At 41.5% G+C, this 20,883-nt stretch overlaps 1 protein-coding gene and 1 long non-coding RNA gene across 2 annotated transcripts; one reads left to right on the forward strand and one right to left on the reverse strand.

The window, feature by feature from the left end:
- Nucleotides 1–2: 2 nt before the first annotated feature.
- Nucleotides 3–15,902, forward strand: LOC121188301. Its single transcript, XR_005894691.1, has 3 exons — nucleotides 3–174; nucleotides 596–669; nucleotides 15,826–15,902. It is a non-coding gene; the product is annotated as an uncharacterized LOC121188301 (long non-coding RNA).
- On the reverse strand, nucleotides 4,243–19,006 carry frmpd3 (FERM and PDZ domain containing 3). Its single transcript, XM_041047968.1, has 15 exons — nucleotides 18,900–19,006; nucleotides 18,603–18,757; nucleotides 18,352–18,454; nucleotides 18,014–18,059; nucleotides 17,174–17,278; nucleotides 14,741–14,848; nucleotides 12,554–12,685; nucleotides 11,965–12,084; nucleotides 11,427–11,563; nucleotides 10,753–10,879; nucleotides 10,265–10,354; nucleotides 9,836–10,015; nucleotides 9,433–9,568; nucleotides 7,857–8,744; nucleotides 4,243–7,055 (listed from the first exon to the last, which is right to left on the reverse strand). Exons 1-15 carry the CDS (start codon nucleotides 18,938–18,940, stop codon nucleotides 4,243–4,245), a joined length of 5,181 nt encoding a protein of 1,726 aa, XP_040903902.1. The 5' UTR covers nucleotides 18,941–19,006.
- Nucleotides 19,007–20,883: the final 1,877 nt, after the last annotated feature.

Below are 20,883 nucleotides of genomic sequence, written 5' to 3' on the forward strand. Positions count from 1 at the left end.
TCCCTCCCTTAGCGGCGCGCACGCTTTCACTTACGTCCCGCCGTTAGGGCTGGCGGAATGACGTCATTCCGCTCAGAAGAATCAGGAACAGGAGCACGTGAGCGCGCCGGGGAGCGAGGTGCATCCTTGGAAACTCGAGGTCGTGCATACTAACTAATGAGCGTAAGAAGTGAGGTAAAATATAACTGAACAGATAAACCCAGTTTTAATTGTCTCTTTTCTTGGGGTTCTACATTTTACTGCCGTAAATAAATAGTACTTAGTTAAGTTAAAAAAAGACATGGATATTGCTTTTAAAGTAACGTTAATGTTTGTAAACCGTTGGCCTGTTTCCCCTAAAAGCCTCAATGTTTATTGTTTTGACAACATAAAGTTTCACCATCTTTCCTGTCATATGGAGAACACTGCAGTGTTTATGTAAGCTAAATTGCCCATATTAGCTATGTTTTTCATTGTTGTAGGACATAATTAATACAAACAAAAATAAAAATAGTAACGATAATATGAAGCCTGTTCATACTCTTGGAGGAGAGGTAACAGAATTACACACTCCACTTGTGTAGTCATTATCTTAATCGAACTCTCTTTTTACCAGTGACCTCAGAGAAAATATGGTGAACTTATGGACTAGAACAAATGGGCCTCACCAAAATGGAGTCTCTGAAAGAGGTAAGAATGAAATATACATTACTATTAGCTTAACATTATGGGTCCTTATTGTGGGAAAAGCACTGGGTTACTGATAACATGAACAGTTGCTGTATTTTATTGAAGTATCACAGTTAGCCATGACAGTGTGACAGAGCCAGCACATGCAGTATCAGTACCCTGAAACGAAAGCAGCTTAATGGAATTCAGCCTTCTTTAATTTTATCATTTACACCTGTGCTTTTCCTACTGTGATATGTCAAAGTTTATGCTGATAACTATGCTAATAACTATAACAGGGGCACATCACAGTATGTTGAGGTTTGACTAGTGTGAGTGTTATCCTGTAGATCTCTGACGTCCACAGACAATTGCTTTTTTTACTCTTTTTTTTTGTTGTTGTCAGTTTTGTAACAGGACATAATTCTCACTGCAGTGTTTTTGGCAAAGAGGCCCTCTGGCCGGTGGCTGGCCCCGCTACGATCCGGTTTACAAGTTAGCACTAATACAAATAAAACAGACAAACCCATTTTAAGTAAACCCATTTTAACTGTCAGCAGCAAAAAAGCCATTTGCACCGGTGTTGTGTCAAGTGTTAGTGAGGTTTGCATTGCTGAGTCAACATCAGTTTTTGCCAGAGGCAAATGAATGAAGCAAATAAAGGAGCAAGAATGCGCTGGTAGCAGCAAGAGAGACTTTTTCAGGTAACATATCTTTCAAATGACGTCATTTGTTTGAAGTCACTCTAATGGAAACCCTGTCACTACCGCAGGTTTTCTGCATGCAATGCCATTTTCCAAATCTTATTTGTTTATATAATATACTTTATTGCTCTTAAAACATGAGTTAACTTTGTACACAGACAGAAGACCACAGTGACGACAAGATCATTGACAGTAAATAAAAACAAGAATGAATAGGTGCACACAAAGAAACAATGGATTAAGCCATGGCGGGCTCATTGTGTGAATGAAACACAGACAAATCCACACAGTTTAGCAAAGCAACTGAACAATGACAACCACAGAAAATGTTTATTATAATGTTAAAATGTTCAAGTGCTGATGAGAGAACATTGTCTGATATTTTTGTTTATAAAAATAAACATGTCCCATGCTTTATACTCATAATATACTCTTTAAAATATATGTTTTGCTATTAGTCTCTATGTTACATTACTACTATAAATAAATACCTTACAGACATGTTTTATTTTGTCCTTTTTTTACAAAATAGTGAAGAGTTTGGATAAATCTTAATGTTACAAGTAATGTTTTAAAAGTGTTTCTTATTCTCTCAAATATTTTATCCTATTATTTACATTAACAGTGTAGAATAATACATTTCCATACCAAGTATCATTTGCAAAACACTAACATGTTGCCACCGCGGCCTTTCATTTTTGCCTGTTTTTCCATTTTAGAGTGGTAAAATTATCTGAACAAACAGTATCATCACCTTCAATGGTCAAAGTATCTGCCCCTGAAAGTCTAATACGTAAGGGAAAACATGCAGTACAGCGAAAGAGAAAACACTGCATATGGTTATGAAAAATGCCACATCAACAGCGAAGGAAAAACCGTTAAAAGAGAGTGCTTATTAACACCACAAATGTGAACTAAAGCCAAGAAAAGAAGTGCAGCAAAGCTGATATCTGGGTTTCCCTTTTATATTGAAGGTCAAATTGTAATTATAAAATGAAAAGCATTATAGGTGGGCTTTATTTGTGTTCATGGGTGAATAATCACAGAGTATGTGTGATGTAGAATCACATGAAGGCATATTTATAACTAAGCAAATTTTGTTTTTAAATAAACAGAAAACATTTTACTGGCTCAAATATTCAGCCGTACTATGTCATAATCTGGCTGGAAAATATTTGGTGTAATTAAATGAACACCACTATTGTTCTATTGTATGTTTGTCAGAGATTGAAAGTAAGTTTGTTTTAAACTACAGTTTGTATACTGTATGTCATTCAGCATCTGAAAATTAGTTTCTTACCACCAAACAGTTAAATACCTTAGTTTAAAGATGATTAAGTTAAAAACAGTGTCTCAAGGTTGATGTTTACATCATACACAGTATTTTAAAAACATTTGGGTCAGAGAAATAGTAATATTACATTTCTTGTCTTTAGTATTATGGCAGCCCACTTGTCACTATTAATTTGGTTTCACAGCACTTTCTTTTAACAGTATGTTCAGTATACATGTTAGGCCAGCACAACTATAAAGCCTCTGTGATTCATTTCCAGGAATAACAAGAGGATGAGACACAAAGGAGATTTCAGACAGGAAACAGATGTGTTAGTTTTATTAAAATACATAGAAAACTACTTTGTGTGTTTCTTATATATTTGCTAGATTGCACAATGTATAACAGCACATAGAAAGCAATTTTGTTTATATTGTATCTGAAAACCTGAATTAAAAACAAAGGATCTTTTGAAACAGGTAAGCTTTAGCCTTGAGGGGATGATTTATGTAAAACTGGTGGTGTGGACTCAAGTGATTTTTTTTTCAGCAGCAGAGTGAATAAAAAACACACAATCAAACATTAAAAGGTACATTTCAACTTCAGAGCTAATTTCAGAGGTTGTGCAAAATCCTAGTGATACGCTTACTCACTTGCAAGTGGATGGTTATATTTAAAACTATGATTCACAACGTGAGATGCCAGTGAGCTGTGGATCGGTGACGGTGTAAAACACACTCTGTGCGTTATTAAGTACAGTGTGGGTATTCCGTCTCTACAGCTGAGTGAGGTAACAACACTCATTACTGTACAGTGGATAAGACTGTGACTTGGGTCTCTGCTACATTATCTGCCCTGAACAGGTCTGTTTCATACCTGCACTGTTATAGTGAGAGAATGGGCCTCTGTCAGTCAGTATAGTTCAATGAGCCATGCTCGTCTTTCAGTGGTTTTCATTTTCCAATACTGTCACTTACATTTTGACTCTTATATCAGTATGCCAGACACTGTCAACATAGCCAACAGAGATCTCCATTTGCATTACAACAGTTAGAAATTTCAACAAACAAACACATCACCATCTAACCAACCAACGCTTTGGACTACGCAATTTACAGAAGTCGCTACTTGACGAGATCTCTGAAATATTTTTGTCCAGAGCATACATTTATTTCTGATGATTTGTTATAACTTTTATAGTTCTCTTATAACTCAATACATTTCAAATATATTCTTTACCTTTTTTTCTTCACAAAACTTTATATTATTTGCTAGGTAGACACAACTCAAATATACATTACATATAAAATATTTTACTATAATAACTTATGTATATTGTGAATATTGATATGAGGTGATTAGCCCTGTATCACCCAGTCTGTTATAGGGTTCTTATTCCATTGTGCATTAGTTTGGTGTATCTTTATATTTCAAAACAAGATCCACAAGGCTACCTCAGGGCCTGTAAACATGGGATGGAACAGCTGCATTGCAATTTTTACTGAGGATGATTAATTGCACATCTTGTAAAAAATGTAAACAATAAATAAATAATGAATTTGGATAAAGTAGCCACCCACATTCTGAATTGTGATTACATCCCGGCCAGATCCATTTTTACTGGGCAGGCAGAGTTTTGATGGGTCGAGTAAGTGAGCTCATGTTATTGGTGTTGGAGGAAACTTGAGGGCTCACTGTCTTTGTTGGCAGGCTGCTGGAGTGTCCCATTGATTCTTCTGCCGCACGCAGAAGCAAAGTGTAGTTGATAGCTACTTCCTCAACTTTTCTCAACAACTGCAGCCTTTGGGCTTCTGAACGAACTCCTCTGACCAATTTGATGAAGGTTTGAGTTAGTTCACACAACACTTGAAAGCTAGCTGAGACAACAGCAAGCATACGTGTTGGACTTTTTTCAACACTTGCCACTCGTCGACAAGATGCTCTGAATTCTTTGAAGCGCACTGCCAGTTCCTGTTTGTACTCTGCAATCCGTGAGGGCTGAAGACGAGCCTCACCCTCAGCTTGTGGGCTGTTAGCACACTGACGGAGGATAGCAAGCAACTCATTAGCATCCAACTGGGCATTTAGGAAACCATCGGGTAAGCTGAATGTTTTCCCCTGTAGAGCCTGTACCCGTGCCAGGCTCCCCTCCAGTGTACCACAGGCTCTCAGGTCAATCTCTTGTGTCTGTGGCTCCTCCTCTTCCTCCTCCTCTTCCTCCCCACTGCAGTCCTCTGCGTTAAGAACCTGGAGTGTTTTGCTTACTACAGGAAAGGTGCGTGAGTCTAGCTCCATGCCTGGAAGGACCTGAAGGGGTATGGAATATGAGAGCTCATCCTTCTCGCTGCTTTCATCTGCTGCATCACACTTCCTGTAGCAGAAACAGAATGAGCAGCATTTATCCTTGTCATCACTGTCTTCACTGGGCAGGGTCAGCAGCACCTCGCCAGCCCCCTCTTTACTTTCACACAGTAACTCTTCACCTTGAATGAAAAACACACCCTTTTTCCCCTTCCCCTCTGCCTGGTGAGATTGAGTGTGGACTGGTTCTACTGGGGTTGGGAGCCTCAGCCCTGTGGCCCTCACTCTCTCCATCTCCTTTTCGAGACTCTTAGCTTTGGGCTTCACTTCAGCATACACAGGTGTGCTAGTGCTGTTATCCAGTTCACCAATGCTGTATCGCCTCTGGAGCTTCTTATATTGTGGAGCTCCCATGCAATCTGTTTGAGAAGTACAAGTGGGCAAGCAGGAGCCCTGCTCTCCCCTTGGCTCTCTTGACTCAAGGCTGGTAGAGCGTATTCTTGTGGTCTTGATCTCTAAGGTCTGAGGTCTCCTTGTAGCACCTTGGGTGTGAGGGGCTTTGGAGACTGCTGGAGGGGTTTTTGAAATAGTTCTCTCTCTGCCTCTGTGTTGTGTCTCTGTTGTTGAGCCAACTGGTGTATCAGGTAGTCGCATGCCCCTGCACATTCGCTTACAGTCACAGCTGCGTCTCTGCTCCCTGGAGATACCTGGTGCCTTCAGGACAGGGCTGGTGCGGAGCTGGCAGGCACAGGGAGTGCCTGAGGGCACTGGTGAAGATCCCTGGGGCAAAAATTCTCCCTGGGATGACTTGGGTTTCAGCAGCTCCTCTAAGAACTCTAGCTCATACTGGCGGACCTTCTGCAACTGAGCCCTTCGCTCATCTGTTTCTCTTCTCATTCTTGCTGGGAACGTGGCTGAAAGAAGGTTTCTAAAGCTCAAGAAAGGGGCACTGCGTTGGGACTTCCCCTTACCACTGCCTTGCTTCTTTGAGTCTCTGGCTGGGAGAGTGGAGACCATTTCCACAGATGGACTAGGTGTTGTTGGATCATCTAAAATAGGTAAGGATTTAATGGAGCATTTCTGTGACTCAGGGTGGGATTTGGCCTGGGAACCCTCAGTCTTACTTTCAGCTGCTTCTTTTCTCTCTGCTTTTACAGGTAAACGAGGGGAGTACTTGGTTTGTATTTGAGCGCTGGGTTTTGCCAAACTGGTATCTGCTCCTACTCTAACTGCATTCTCTTTGCTGCTAGCCAGCTGAAGGCCCTTGGCCCGAAGACGCTCATCATCTGTGGGGGAGGAAGATTGAAACACCACTACCTTCTGAACCTGTGGGTCTTTTAGTCTTAGTTGAGGCCCAGGCTCCTGTTGTACTGGGCATGTGCAGAAAAGGTCGTCTACTGGCAGAAGTTCTGTGGAGCTTGAAGGCTTCATGGTCTCGCTAGAGGCAGTCTCGGCATCTTGGCACATTTTTGTGGGGGAAATCTTGGCAGAGGCAGTTCTATCCACAGGCAAGAGGATTGGTAAGGCTTTGTTGCAAGGGTCTTTATTAAGAGGTGCTGTTGTTTTCCCCTTTACACCCTCAGAAATATTTTGGCACAGTGTCTCTCCAGAAGAATTTGATAACTTCTGGTCTTTACTGACTTGAGTTGTCAGTGAAGCGTCAGAGACTTTAAGTTCTTCGGGTGACCTAGAAGGGGGCTCAGGGGTGTTTGCTTTGGTGGACTCAGAGTTTGCTTTCATTTCTGCTTTCTGTTCAGTCTGAGCAGTGTCTTGATTGCCCCCTTGCTCTGTCACAACACTGAGTATTGCTGAGTCTTGACTGGGACTGACTTTAAAGGGAACAGTCTTGCTGAGGATTACTTGCTTGGGTGGACAGCCAGCACGGATCTGACCCACAGAGAAGGCCCCAGTCCCTATGGTTTTTGCAGTGCAGCCAGGAATAGCCAGGGGAAAGTCACGGCGGCAGAGAATACGTTCCTTGTTGATATGGTGAGCCAGCAGATAGGCCTGGTTCTGGTTCTGTTTCATAGCCGACACCATCTCAGAAACATCTGTCAGCTCAGAGGAGTTGGTCTCGTGGCCTGAGTCCAATGATGACTCAGGTGTAATGGCCGCTAAGACAATCAGCCCTGAGGAGGAAGGCAACACAGCACACAGTTAGCATAATCAAGGCATAACAAATATTAATGACACAGAAATCTTGAAATGTTTTTAAAGTTTTTGAACCAGACATTTGCAGTTGAGTGGTCTGATCTTGATCACAAAACAACATTTTTGGAATAGTTTCAAAATCAGTCTTCCAGGATCAGACTTGTAAGCCCTTTCCGTGTTGATCTATGCACCAGTGGGCCTGCCTCACCCAACCTGGATGAACTGCAGCTCTACCATGCAGATTCATGAGTGTGCTTGAGAAATCTGCAAAGACCAGCAAATTTCCTATACTAACTATATTTAAAAAAATTAAAAAACTTTAGCAGCCTGAGTTGTCAGAGTTTCAGGCTAGTTTTGAGAATGGGCTTTTTAAAAAATGTTTTTTTGACAGTGTTGTTTAATATTGTTATTGCTTCTTCATTTATGTATAACCTGTTGTAGTAGTGTTGTAGTTGATATGATATATAATATCTTCAGCTTGGCCTTCATATTATTCGGGTTTGGGTTACTGGTCATTTTGTTCAGCATCCTGTATTTATATGGTAGTCTTAAACCTTCTTTATATTGTTATACATGTATTTGTTGCCATAAAATTAAGAGATAATAGGATTTTCTTGCTATTTAACAAGGATATTAATTTTAGTAATAATAATCCAGACTATGCACTGAAAATGCACTATGTAATATTAACTGGTAAAAAAAGCAACAGTTTATTGGATTTGTGCTATTTAAAACTCTTTGAGTGAGATGTGGGCTGTGGCATGACTGAGGTTGTTGACCTGCAGTCTGTGTTGGCTGTTGAGGGTGATGGGGGTAGTCTTCAGAAGCTGCCAAAGCCTCTAGCGCCTGTAAGGTGGACACCAGAGCATCATCAAGCTCCTGGGCATGATCTCGGACTGTTCTTGTGGTCACATTATCAATCAGTGTCACAGGCACATCTTCCTTGGCTTGGGCTAGCTTCCCAGAGGCGACTGCTGGACTGGCGTTGGTTCGAGCTTTCCTTCCCCTCTTTGGGTCATCCTCATCTGAACTGTTGTCCCTGAATCCAGGTGGTGGGGCAGCAATAGCAGGTGGTGGTGGTTGCAGTTTCTCACCTCCACCATCTGCCTCCTCATCCTCCTCTTCATTCCCTGGGGGCGGAAGAGCCATGAGGTCAACAGCGCCGCCATCTCGGGAGGCACAAGCACTAGAGCAGTGTTTCCCAGAGCTCCCACTACTGATCGCTGCTGCTGACAGACCGTCTGCCCTCAGCCTGGCTTTGCACGAGTCACAGAAGTATCGTGAGTTTTTCTGGGATTGACCCATTGTTTGGGCTCGAATTCTAAATCCTGCATTCTCCACTACCGGGCTCTCTAAAACTCCAGCTATTTCCTCTGTACTCTGCTGGGTTGGGTCTGACTTGGTGCGAGGTCGCCCACGGGGCTCTTGAGAAATAAAGTTCTCATTGATGTCAAGTTCAGCTTCAGCTTGTGTTTGGAGGTCTTGAAATTGTTGTTGTTCTTGAAGGTGGACATGACAAAGTCCTAGATGCTGAGGCTCTGCCGGAACTAGGGCCCTTGAAGACCCTGACTCCCTGTGCGAGCTTTCCCTCTCGTCCCCTCTCCGACCTCCACTTGGCAAGCTGGTTGCCCCAGAGCGTGGGTGGGCATGGTGGGAGCTTCTGTAATCTGAGGATAGAATTGTCAGAGCAGTGGAGAGTTTGAGGTGTTAAGAAGTTGTGGGGATAGAGAAGATCCAGATGGGAAAGCAGAGGCAACAGCTGGTGGTACCATGGGGGTTATTTGTTATTTCAGAGATGGATGTTGAAAGTTGAAGTTTGTTTGAGGTTGGAGGGTTAGATTCTGGTGGAATGTGATGGTATGATGATCCTTCTTTTATGTGGACTACAGGTTGAGACAGCAGATGGCAGAGGATCTGTTCATGTTTGAACAGTAAAATGTTTATGATTACAGAAAAAAGTTCAATTCACTGTAAAATTCCACAATGTTATTATATCTTGGGATAAGTAAACATGGAGTATCCCATTCCAATGAGTCAAGATGGAGATGAGAGGAGAGACAGCAGAGGGCGCTATGGGATGGTATTTCCAGGATAAACTGATTACTACAGATAATGGTTTCAGTCAATGAAGAAGCAGATCAATGTCCATGTAGACTGAACATACACTGAGGATTGCCAAATATTGTCTGACATGCAGTGTCTACAATACTGAAATAGAGACACTTTTACTTGGGCAACTCTAAATGTGTAATATGAATGTTTCATCTCAAGCTTTTAAGTAGTGTAGTTTTCTGTAAATTTGTGCAGCATGTGCTCAAATTTAACCCCTACAAGTCAAGAGGGCTTTTAACATACCTGCCTTGGTCAGCTGAGACTGACCAGGGGTTCGGAAGTAGATGGTCCGTTTAGGGTCTACAAACAGCTTGTAGTAGCCAGAGATGAGGCACGCAAAGTTACTGGCATCAGGCCATTCCATGAGTAGGACCAGGGGCTGCACGGGGTGATAGGGAGGGGAATTAGGAGACTGTTTAGGGGACAGGCAATGAGTATTGCCTGCTCATTTTGTAAATGACCTGATAAAGTAAAAATTGTAAAACTGTTGAATGATTTTGTACTCAATCATTTCATCATTAATAGAATTAAAATGTGAACTGCATTGTTAACGAGATGGCATGCACATTTTCCCTGCTGTAAAATGATTTGTCTTGTCATTATCAGATGTTATTGGAGCATCAATCTTTAGAGACTTCTGTAATACCTTGGCCTCATGGATTGTCAGCTCCACACGAGCCACTCCTTGGCTCTCTCTGTAGAGCTGGATCTTGGCAACCCTACTGAACTCGGCCAGAACTGTTGTGAGGTTGTTTTTCAGGTCAATCACGTGACTAATGCCATGTCGAGGACCCACAAGTAGTGTTGTAGCTGATTGTTTTTCATCCTGTAGAAAAACAGAACGTTTTCAATTATTTGTCTATACGTACTATACTGGAACATCACATTACACATTTTAAAAACCCACTGTTTAGACAGTTCCGTTAAAATGTTAAATAAGTGCATCAAAAAAGCAAGCTCCTTGTACAACTACATGCATGGCTTCAAAGACACATAAGGAAAATAAAGGGAGCAAGGAGTTAAGTAAAAGATATTCACATGTATTCCACTGCACAAAGATTGAAAAATGTGTTACCAGTCCAACTGTTTGGAACAATATTCCTCCAAAAGGTGGGAGGTCATTGAGAACACGCATGTACTGCAGCTTTCCTTGGAGAGGAGGGACCTGTCAGAATGATCAACAAGAAACTCTCATCTTTGAAAGAGGATTCCTTTTCCAGCACTTACTTTGTCCTCCTGGGGGCACTGTTGAGCTGCAAATGTTGCTAATAAGGTCTTATGCAACAGTTACATCTATAGTGATTAAGGGCTTGTGCTGAGATGAAGGACTGGTTATCCAGCAGACATAACCATGGAATACAGTAAAATAAAATCTCCTCTAAAGAAGAGGCAAAGTGTTGAGATTTAAGTGTTAATAGTAATCAAGAGTTTGGGAATTTGGTCTTTATTAAAGTCTCTATAAGTTTGCTGTGCTTAAAAATGTGTTATAGTTGCAGTATAACCGAAGCCAGTCAGATTATCCACAAAGAATTGTCAGTAACAAAATGTTTTATTTGGAGACACCTTGTTGCCCGATGGTGGCGGATGTTGGTAGGTCTTCAGCAACTGAGACAGAGTCTTACACACATTCTTCTCCTTGACTGTCGGAAGGAGAGTGAGGGGTAGGAAAGGCTCTAGTCCCCATTCTTTTCTGTGATAGGGAGCAAAGGGAAAGTCCGTATATACAAAGAAAAGAAGAAAAACAACAGTGCAATAGTTAATCAGAGTCTAGGGAAGATGTCACAACTGAGGAGACAAAGGAGCTTTTTCATCCCACGGGAAGACACAGTGTGCCTAGCTTACATCCTCTACTACTCCTGGCTTGACATGGCCACCCTAAGTCTATTACAAGCACAGTGGATCTGTTATGCTTCTGTGGTTGTGACGGGAGAAGCTAATTACTTTCTAGGTTGAGGTTTTGTGGAATAAATGAGCAAATTGAGGGAGAGATGTAATTTCACAAAGCAATGGATTTCTTTGTCTCATAATGACCTGGGAAAAATGATCCTTGAGTAATTTGAGTTTTTAATATTATTGGGATTAATTATTAATCATTTAGACATTACTCAATGAACAAACTTCACCGTGGGACTCACTGATATGCGACTTGGAATTCTTAATGAGGTAAAAAAAAAATGCGATATATCAATTTTTGTCTGTAATTTCTTATAACTTTGTTTCCAGTTTTTTGGACTTACTCAACATGCTTGAGAGAGATTTTCTGATTGGGCCTTGCAGAGGACACAGTGATGTAGATATGGAGCGCAGCCAAACGTAACGTGACGTCAGATTTCCAGTCCATGCCAAAACGCTCCTTGATGACGTCATTGCGACTCTGTGATGATATTGATGAAATGTTTGTACACAGCTGATGGCAAACAACACTGTTAAAGACCTGAATCATTCACTAAGTCAAACCATTAGTTTAATTGCTGGGAACAGCTTCCAGAATCATAAAGCGTTTGGAAATCTGCAGTTACTGTGAAAGCGTTTTTGGAGAGCCTGCAACAGGGCCATAGTGTTTAAAGCCTGACTCTGGCATATGCATCATTTCTAACTCTAAAATTCCTCAACAAACCCAAAGGTAAACATAATTTGACAGTAGAATAAAACTAGCTACCTATAAGGACTCCTAATCATTGGCTCTCTCTTGGTACCCCCTGCTCTTGTGGGGGACAACTCTCCCATGAGATTGAACGACATCCTTTTAAATTCCCTTTAAATCTGGTTCTTTACCTGTATGTAGAGGTACTCAAATGCAGCAGGGTCCCTTCTCAGCAGGTCCGCAGGGTCCTTGGGGAAGAAGCAGATGCGGAACAGACACTTCATCCCCTGGAAATAGGTTCTGTGCACCACCTGAGGGAATACATTATCAGTCAGATAACAAGTACATCTTTGGCATTAGTCACACACATGTATCACCGTATCATTTTCCATAAGTAAACAGGATAGACTGAGTTCTGGATGCACTGTGTATTTTCACAATGCCACAGTATGTGTATGAAGTTGCTTAAGTCAAGGTGACAAAATGCAAAGAAACGTAGGACCATAAGCCAACTAACAACCTCAAACTACAATTAGTACAAACTATGACAGAGATGAAACAGATGAAAGTAACAAAGAAATGTTATTGGCATCCAGGATTACAGTTTCAGTGATTTAGAATGTCTACCCTTAGGACGTTTGCCCAGTAAACTCAAGACCAACCAATGCATGTAATAGTTTATTGCCTTCACACTGCTAATCCCCTACGGATACCAAATATTTTAATAGTTGACCTATACAGACATAACCTATACTCATTTTCCTGATTTGAGTTTCTTACATGTGTCAGAGGCTGGTTCTCCTGCAGCAGATGCAACCTCTGATTCTGGTCCAGACCACCTGCCTCCAGTACTAAGGCAAAGTGCTCAATGTATCGCAGTGAGAGGCGGTCCTGCAGGGAGGAGATCACATCCTTGAAGGAGAGAGATGGAAACAGATTAGAGAGTGGAATACATTTCCACTGCAAGAGTACACTCTACTACAAGCAAAATACATATTTGATGTATGGAGGCTGTTTTCGCCCTGAATTCCCCCTCCATTATACAGAGTTGTTTGTCAAATTGATATCCTTGTGATGGGTATTTTCTGCTTAGGCTCTTTACTTTGATATCATTTTTGTCACTTTGAGCTTTAGAGAGCTTCCATAGATGTTCTTTATTCTGCACAGTGAGTGCATCCTATTTAAGAAAATAGCATCTGCGTGTCAGGGTGTGCAGGGCAAACTGTTACTCTTATGCAGATCAATATCTATGAATGATGTAGAGTTTTTGTCATATTATTTTTTTTTCTAAAATGCACAGAGAACACTGTCTGAGGGGAAATCCACAGTTTAGCACATCTTACCGTGGGCTGTGCCTGAGGATAAAGTTTCATAATTTCTCTGCCCTCTTGATATATGAGAGACATGGCCATTAAAAGGGATTCTGTTGTAGTGATATGTTGCTGTAGTTTGGCTGTAAGTCTCAGTATGGTGGCTCATTAAGAGCTGTAAAATATGTACACTAATGATTTGCTCTCCATAAACAATTTAATTGATGCTTGCTGATGTAACCCAAGCAACAACAGCCTCTGAAAAACAGAGGTATGCAGTTTTAACAGTATTGACTAGTGTGGTTTGCATTAAATGATGCCTGGAGAAGCCGCACAATCAACTGAAGGACCCACAGAATGCTATAGTCTAAAATATAGACTATAGCATTCTGAGTATAGTCTAAAATACTGCAGGAAAGCTTCTTCAGTTGACAGACAGCCTAATGGGCATACTACTGGGCATCCCATTGTGCCATTGATTTGATCTGTGGTATTGTTTTATTGATTTGAGCCTTCTTATTATGCTGAAATTCCATTTAATTAGACTGACAGGAGAGAGCTTCCTCCATCTCTTTTAAAGTGCTGCTCTGTTTCTGCTTTCCCCTCTAACTCTCCCTCCATGAGCAGAGGAGAGATTTGTGAAATCTAATAGAGTCCATTTAATGAGTCTGCTCGGAGATGTCAGACTCATCTTAGAGGCTGACATAGAGACAGAAATGACCTCCGTCTGACTGAATTCATTTGTTGCTTTATAACCTTAATCGCATTAATGAGATTTTAAATTCCAAAAACCAAAAGGATGACATTTCACAATGTTAGAGCTGTTCTTTTGTTTTCTAAAAACAACTACTTATTAGATATAAACTTTAAAGTGAGGGCACAAGTGATTTTTGATTAAATTATAAATTGTTTATGTGCAACAGACCTTGATGATGTGAAATGTGCATTGGTAATCACTCCATGAAGAGCCAAAGCTGAGAAATTCTATTATACAGTGTTAAAAGTCCTTAGAAATTCAAGGTAATATCATGGAAAAACCACCAAAAGTCAATAATAGTATGATACATTTTGGTCATATTTATGACTTTATCTCTTTTTTGACTGCTTGAGAGCAGAAAAAAAAAAACAAAAACGCATCACTAACATAACTTTAAGCAAACTATTTACACATACTGCAGATTTGAAGCAGTGTTATCATGTCTTTGTGGTACTGTTTCTGGCCACCCGATGAATGTCAGTCCATTACTCACTCTCCTGTTAGCTCTGATTTTGTCTCCACCGACTCCTGAGAGAAAAATCTCTGGCTCTTTAGCTACTGTGCGCTCCATGTATTCCCCAGCTAGTCGCTAACTGTGTCTGGACAGGCAGTGTATGGAAGGTTTATTAGAGCTTTTTTTTTATTTGCTGAAAACAGCCAGCTGTGACCAAAAATGACACTGTGAGAGCTATGTGAGTTGACCCAAACAGTAAAGTTGAGGGCCAGACATCTATCCTTGCAGCAAAGGGGAACTGCAGAGTCACATAATAACTCCATCACTGTGAGTGACCCTTTTCAAAAACCCAGTCATGTGATCCATTATTAATGTAAACACACTGTTTACATCTGCTTTTATTCAAAATTACAATTGCCTTGTGGACAGCTGTAGTGAATACATACCCTAACAGTGGTACGGCTGTCAAACGTAAAGGACTTAATCTGTCCATTCTCCAAGAACACCTTCAACACATTTGGTATGAGTAGCAAGGAGTCGTCCTTGAGCATTGTCTGAAAGAGATTGAGGGAGAAAAAAAGTTGATGGATTATGTGAGAATGTGCTAAAGGAGTAGAAGAAGTATTTGCGCAATACAAACACAATCAGCTGTAATGGTGGGTTTGCACTTTGCTATTGAGAGAGAAGCAGTAAAAAGTAGGGAAAAGGAGGCGGGCGAACACAAATTCCTTAATTGGACATTGGAGTGATGCTTTAACTGAACTCTCGGCAGTCTTAGAAGGAGCAAGACTCTGCCTCAGGATGCCCACCCCGTGCATTGTATCAGGATCAAAGAGAGGTTTATTCAGTTTCTCCAGTCTATCCATTCAATATGGATGCCATGCAAAGAAAATTGGATGGCGGGATTGAAAACGCTCACCAAAGAGTTGCGTTAGTGGCGGAATAAGAGGTGAAGCCTAATTCAAGGTTACTGCTTTTACTCAAAGCACTCGTTAGAAGAAAACTTATGATATGCAGTTCACTTCATTCCTGTGAGGATATGATGTGACGGGCAATCTCCCCTCCGTGTCGCTGTCTCCTTTTTTTTTTCTTATCTTGCTAAGGGCTTTTTAAGAAAATGACTCAGTTCTCATTATGCAGGTTCAAAGAACCACAGTTGTGATCAGTGGAAAAGAAGGTATCTCAATGTAATAAGACAGAATGGAGGGATTTAATGTGACATGTGGCAAGGGTGCAGCAGGAAACAGCTTTGCAGCCCAGATGAAATTCTCCATAATTCTGGACCAAAACAAAATCCATCCTTAATTTTTCTCCCTGTATTTCATCCTTTTTTATCTGATGATGAGACTTGTAAGAACAGTAGGCAGCCATTACTCACGACAGTAAAGCGATGTGAATTTATTGCTACAATGTATCTCAGAAAATGCATTTAGTTGGAATGGAGAGAGCTGTGTCCACAGCAGATGCCCGGCAGTCTGTTTTTGGAGAACTTAAGTATTCACAAGGCTCAACAAGCTGTTCTTCTTTGCAGATTGGAAGTGACTAAAGCCGGCGTTATGAGTGAACAGATCTTTCTCCATACTACACTAAAGCGAGGGTGCACCAGTGAAGAGACTCCACAAACAGGTCTGTCGCTTCCCATTTCAAGCCTCTACCTTTGTCCTTGTTAGTGAGGGTGAGCTGGAGCCGATTTGTCACATGCAGGGGAGGTGTTATGAGGGGCAAATCACAGCTCAGTGCCACGGCCTCGTCTCTTTCCCCTTCTCTCTTTCTCTCAATAAACACCAGGCTAGATGACCAGTGCTGATAAGCCTTCAGATGATCAATAGCAGTCTGTGGCCCCTGATCACAGGGGACTGAGATTAAGAAATGTCTTGCCATAGGTTGCGGTTTGGTGGCTGAGATATCTGATTATTACCAATCATAGCATTCCCCTCCCATCTCTGCATCAACATCAGTGAGATTCACTATTGTAAGAGAGAGACAGGGAGGAAGATTGATGAAGAGGACAGATCCAGCCTTCCTCTTGCCTGCATTAAATGAAACTGGTGGCTGATTTAGGTCTTTTAAAGGAAATCTATGGCCGTCACATGATGCTGACTGCTGGTACTGTCAGAGTGCACGGTAGAATCAGCTGTAAATGAAAAGCGAGCTGGAGTCGGTTGCCTAACACTCTGCATTGATTTAATCCAAAAGTTATCAGAGACCTGGTGGTCCATGTGACGAGCAATCCCGTTCCCTACCTTCTTCCATTAACTTCAGGTAAATGGAAACTCAAATGATGAAACACAGTACCCTTTTCCCCAAACTCCTGATTCTTTATCGATTGTCTGTTGCTTGTCATCCTCAAAATGCCCCAAAATCTCTAACGTAATAAAATGATATTGTGCCTTTGAAAAGAGGTTCAGGTTGCTTCTGCTTCAGCAGGTTCCTGTGAGAATTCAAATCAGTCAGGAAAGCACTTTATTCAAGGCCTTGTTACCTTGAATAAAGTGAATAAGCTGGACCAAAAGCACACACACACGCACGTTCTTGTCTTTCATCAGTTGTGTGGACACTCCTTACCATAATGTATTTCCTAGCCTCTTACCCTAACTTTAACCATCACAGCTGGATGCCTAACCCCAATCCTTACCCTAACCCTAACCCAATTCTAACCGGAGGTGGCTTCTAACCAAAATTTGTCCACACAACCATAGAAAGAAACACACATGCAGAGTAGAGAAGCTTAGACTGAAATAAGAGGGTGGAGAGAGGATACTTGAAGCTTTTGCGATTGCTGATCAAATAAAAGAAATGCACATTGGGAAAGGAGGGACAGGGTAGCAGGATGTGTTTGCATGCACGTGTCTCAGAGAGACATTACAGGTTGAACTTACTGAGTCTGGGTCGCTGATGGACACTTGCTCTGAAAAGCGCACTTTAGGCGGGTTAGTTCGCAGGCGGGCCTTTTTGGCTGCACTTATGAAGGCAGACTTAGGTGACTGAGGATAAGAAGAGAGAGAGGAACTCTTGAATCAGCTTGAAAGAAGAGACGTAAATGAGAGAAAAACCCCTGTGACTGCCAGTGCTAAAGAGACGTGTGTTGGACAGCCAGCTAATGGTGCTGCAGTGCGACAACTGCAAACCTGCTTTATACATGACACTCACCTGCTAAAAGTTTACTTTTTTTTGGGTGCAATAAAGATGGTAGATATTTTAGCAAATTGGCAAATCCCCCCAGAATAGCTGCAAAACTCGTGATTTTGCGTTCCAAATTACGGGGAAAAAAAAAAAAAAAAAAAAAAAAAAATATATATATATATATATATATATATATATATATATATATATATATATTTTTTTTTTTTCAAATCAGTGTTTCGTCTTTCAAAAAATATCAGTTCAGTTTGTTGGCTAAAGAAAGAGTACATTTCTATTTTGTCTATACGCACAGATACACACAAAATCTTTATTTAATAATGTCTCACGTAGGTGTTTATGTGCCTACGTGGAGCCTTTCTGAAAGGGGTTACCAGGAAAAGAAATTACTCTAATGTGTAGGCATGGCCATGAATACTAATGGATGTCTGCAATGTATTAGTGTGCGCTGCTGGAACAGAATACAGTACAGTGTTTCTGTATGATTCAGAGGGAAAGGAAAAGTGTTAAGATTGATGAAGAGTAAGAGAAATCCTGAGGGAGAGGAACATGAAAGAGAGAGTGTCCCATTATACTACCTGATGGGGCTGCAGCACAGTGAGAACTATAGTGTCTTTGCAGCGTCTATGGAGAGACAACAGAGAGTGGAGTGGGTTAGGTAACGCCACGGACAGCATGGTATTTAGAGAGCTTCTCCAGTTTATATCTGCCATTTCCCCGCTGTCCCTCTGCTGCAAAAGGACTGACTCATCCACATGTTGATGTAACACATCACCAGCAAAAAGAAACAGTTTGTTCCTTTTGATCCACCCTCTTTACCTGTGTCCTCTTTTCTCCCCCTTGCCCATGCAACTGGTCCCCCTCGCCCCTACCCTCCCCCTCCCTCCCTCCCTCCTGGGACAGTAAAGGATGTTACCTTACAAGGTCTATGACTCTCTCTCGGGGCGCGTCGCTCACCGTCTCCTCGTTAATGGCCAAGATCTGGTCTCCGGGAAGAAGCTTGCCAAAGGAGGGGCCGTCTGCAGATGAGATAGGACATACAGCCAGCATACAAAGTCATATACATATGGTAAAAAGGAAAGTTTAATTTGAGTCATCATAGGATCTATTTAAAGTGCCATCAATCTCCCTGTATTCTCTATGTCTGTCTCTGTGACACACACTAACCAGCAGAGACGGAGCGTACAATGACAGGCCTCTGGCTGCCTGCAATGAAGCCGAAGCCTTGAGTCGGGTGGCGTTGGATGGTGACCTGTCGAGCTGAGGCAGGACTTAGGGTACCACTGTCCATACCATCTTGGCTCTCCTCTAACATTGCAGAGCTGCAGAGTACACACAGACACAAATACATGTTTAAACGGCTAAATAAATATCAATGTGTATTTTTGAAAATCAGAGAATGAGGACTGTGTCGTTTGTGCAGGGAAAGAACAAGTGGTCTGGGTCATGTGCAGCACTGTGTACCTGTCACATGCGTTCGTGTGTCCATCCTGGACCTTGGCCATCCCCTGAGAGGAGGGAGCAGCATGGGACAGGGTCGCACTGCAAAAGCCTCACTCCGTTTTGCAATCATTCACCTGCACAATAGAAAAAAGGCAACAGGAATTGCAAGCAAAGAAATAGAAAACCTGTTTGTTCCACAGGAAAAAAAAAATACAGTTGTGAAATTTTCTTGGCATTCATTTTCTATGTTGAAAACCACAGCCTCTCTTGTGTAGCACACCTTGGAACATGGCTACTCAAAAAACTAAAATGATAAATGTGAAGCTGTAAAAAAAAAAAAAAAAATTCGACATTACAACTCGCTGACATCTTCCACTGTAAACAAGTTGCATTTGTCTCATCATAAGGTTCTGCATTGTGCACCAGATGGATGCAAAACTGTAGGCATTTTCATTAAAATATAATGAAATGCTAAAAGCATCTGACATTTGAGGTTTACCTTTAGAGAAGCCGCAGCTATCAAGGCCCTATAGTATATTGCACACAGACTATGTAACACATTAATGTCTCTGAATCTGCCAGTCTCTGCCTAGTGTAGACCAAGCTACTGCTGTGAACCACACATGCTCTTTTGCAGATGCCTGTGTGGGAGGCAGTGAAAGCAAGATTACTGAAAGACTGTGTGTGAGTGTGTATGTGGCACGTGGGTTTCTGTGTTTGTGGCAGAAAAATGACTGAAAAAAAATGGATGGAAAATGATTGTGCGAGGGAAGGAGAGCCAGATATTTATGCTCATATCTGTGATCTAGGACTTTGATGATTGCTGACTAAAGATGAGACAGTGATTGTGATGTTAATGGCGCAGATGGGCTAAAACAGAAAGAGACGGATAAAGAGCAGGAGTACTGCTCGGGATTATTATGCAAGGATACACTGTTGAGAGCAAATATCTTTCTGAGTGTCGCAGACAGAGAACAAACTGCCAGTAACAGGAGACTGAGTCACATTAGCCAGTAGTTCAGATTCATATTCTTGTCACTTGTTATTTGTGATAACAGTGGCTTATAAGGGAGCATGGCTCATTTACAATTCCAGTGGTGCATTACTGATCTCTACCTTGTGTCATGGTATCAGATGAGGGTTGATGTATCCTAGATAGGCTCCATATTGAGCTCAGTCCATGACTAAAAATCCATTACATTGTGTGTGCTTTGAATTTCAATTATATTAATCATTTAGAAAGATTAGATTTGAATAAAAATTTCTATATACAATGTTCAGCTGACTTACAAAGGATCATCTGTCTGTATCAAAGGTGCCACAGCGGTGACAAATAATGCCCCACCAGCTGGTTCTGCCTGTAAAAAAGGATTACATGTTTTTGATTGAGAATGATTATTTTCTCCTTTGATTCTCCCAGTGGATTCTGACAGTGCACTTCTCTCCCCATTTATTCATCTTCTTTCTGTCCCTCTAATGTCTTCCTCTTTCCACCATCTGTCCCCCTTTCCAGTTGCTGGAAGGACACCCATTCTGCTAGATCTTTGAGGAGGTGCCGGTGACTGGCCTTTCAACAGGTATGTGTGATTGCTGAGTGTCATTAAGATTGTCAGTAACTGCTCAGCATCTCCTCTCAGGTGCAGAGGAGCCAAGATTTGTGACCTCAGATAGGAGACGGTATAAATATCCTTGTTTTGAATAGCCTGTTCTTACATCTTAGCCCATTATTCATGGAGCTCTTGTTGTAGTCTGATAGTTCCTGGGTATTTGTGCATATCAAGATCAAATAATAAGACTGAAATACCGCTGAAATTTCGCAGCATCATTATACAAACATGCGTAACTGTTAAGGAATCAGAAAAAGAGGAATACATCCTCTCCTGTCTGTTTTTGTCCTGTGGCTTTGTGGGTACTGCATAGCTTTAAATTCCTCCCTTAATTTAGACAGGAGTTTTGGCGTTCAAAGCAAGTGGTGAGCACTGAACAGAAGGGAGAGCGAGCGATG

This window comes from Toxotes jaculatrix, chromosome 10, assembly GCF_017976425.1.
Source record: "Toxotes jaculatrix isolate fToxJac2 chromosome 10, fToxJac2.pri, whole genome shotgun sequence".
Taxonomy (NCBI): Eukaryota; Metazoa; Chordata; class Actinopteri; family Toxotidae; genus Toxotes; species Toxotes jaculatrix.

What these genes read in the sequence shown, in the direction of transcription:
- frmpd3 (XM_041047968.1), bottom strand. Translation starts at nt 18,940, where the DNA reads ATGGCCAAGGTCCAGGATGGACACACGAACGCATGTGACAG. An exon ending in ACAGCCGTACCACTGTTAGG is followed by an intron (nt 12,686 to 14,740) that starts GTATGTATTCAC and finishes CTCTCCTTCAAG; the next exon opens with GATGTGATCTCCTCCCTGCA. An exon ending in TTGAGTACCTCTACATACAG is followed by an intron (nt 11,564 to 11,964) that starts GTAAAGAACCAG and finishes ATATCATCACAG; the next exon opens with AGTCGCAATGACGTCATCAA.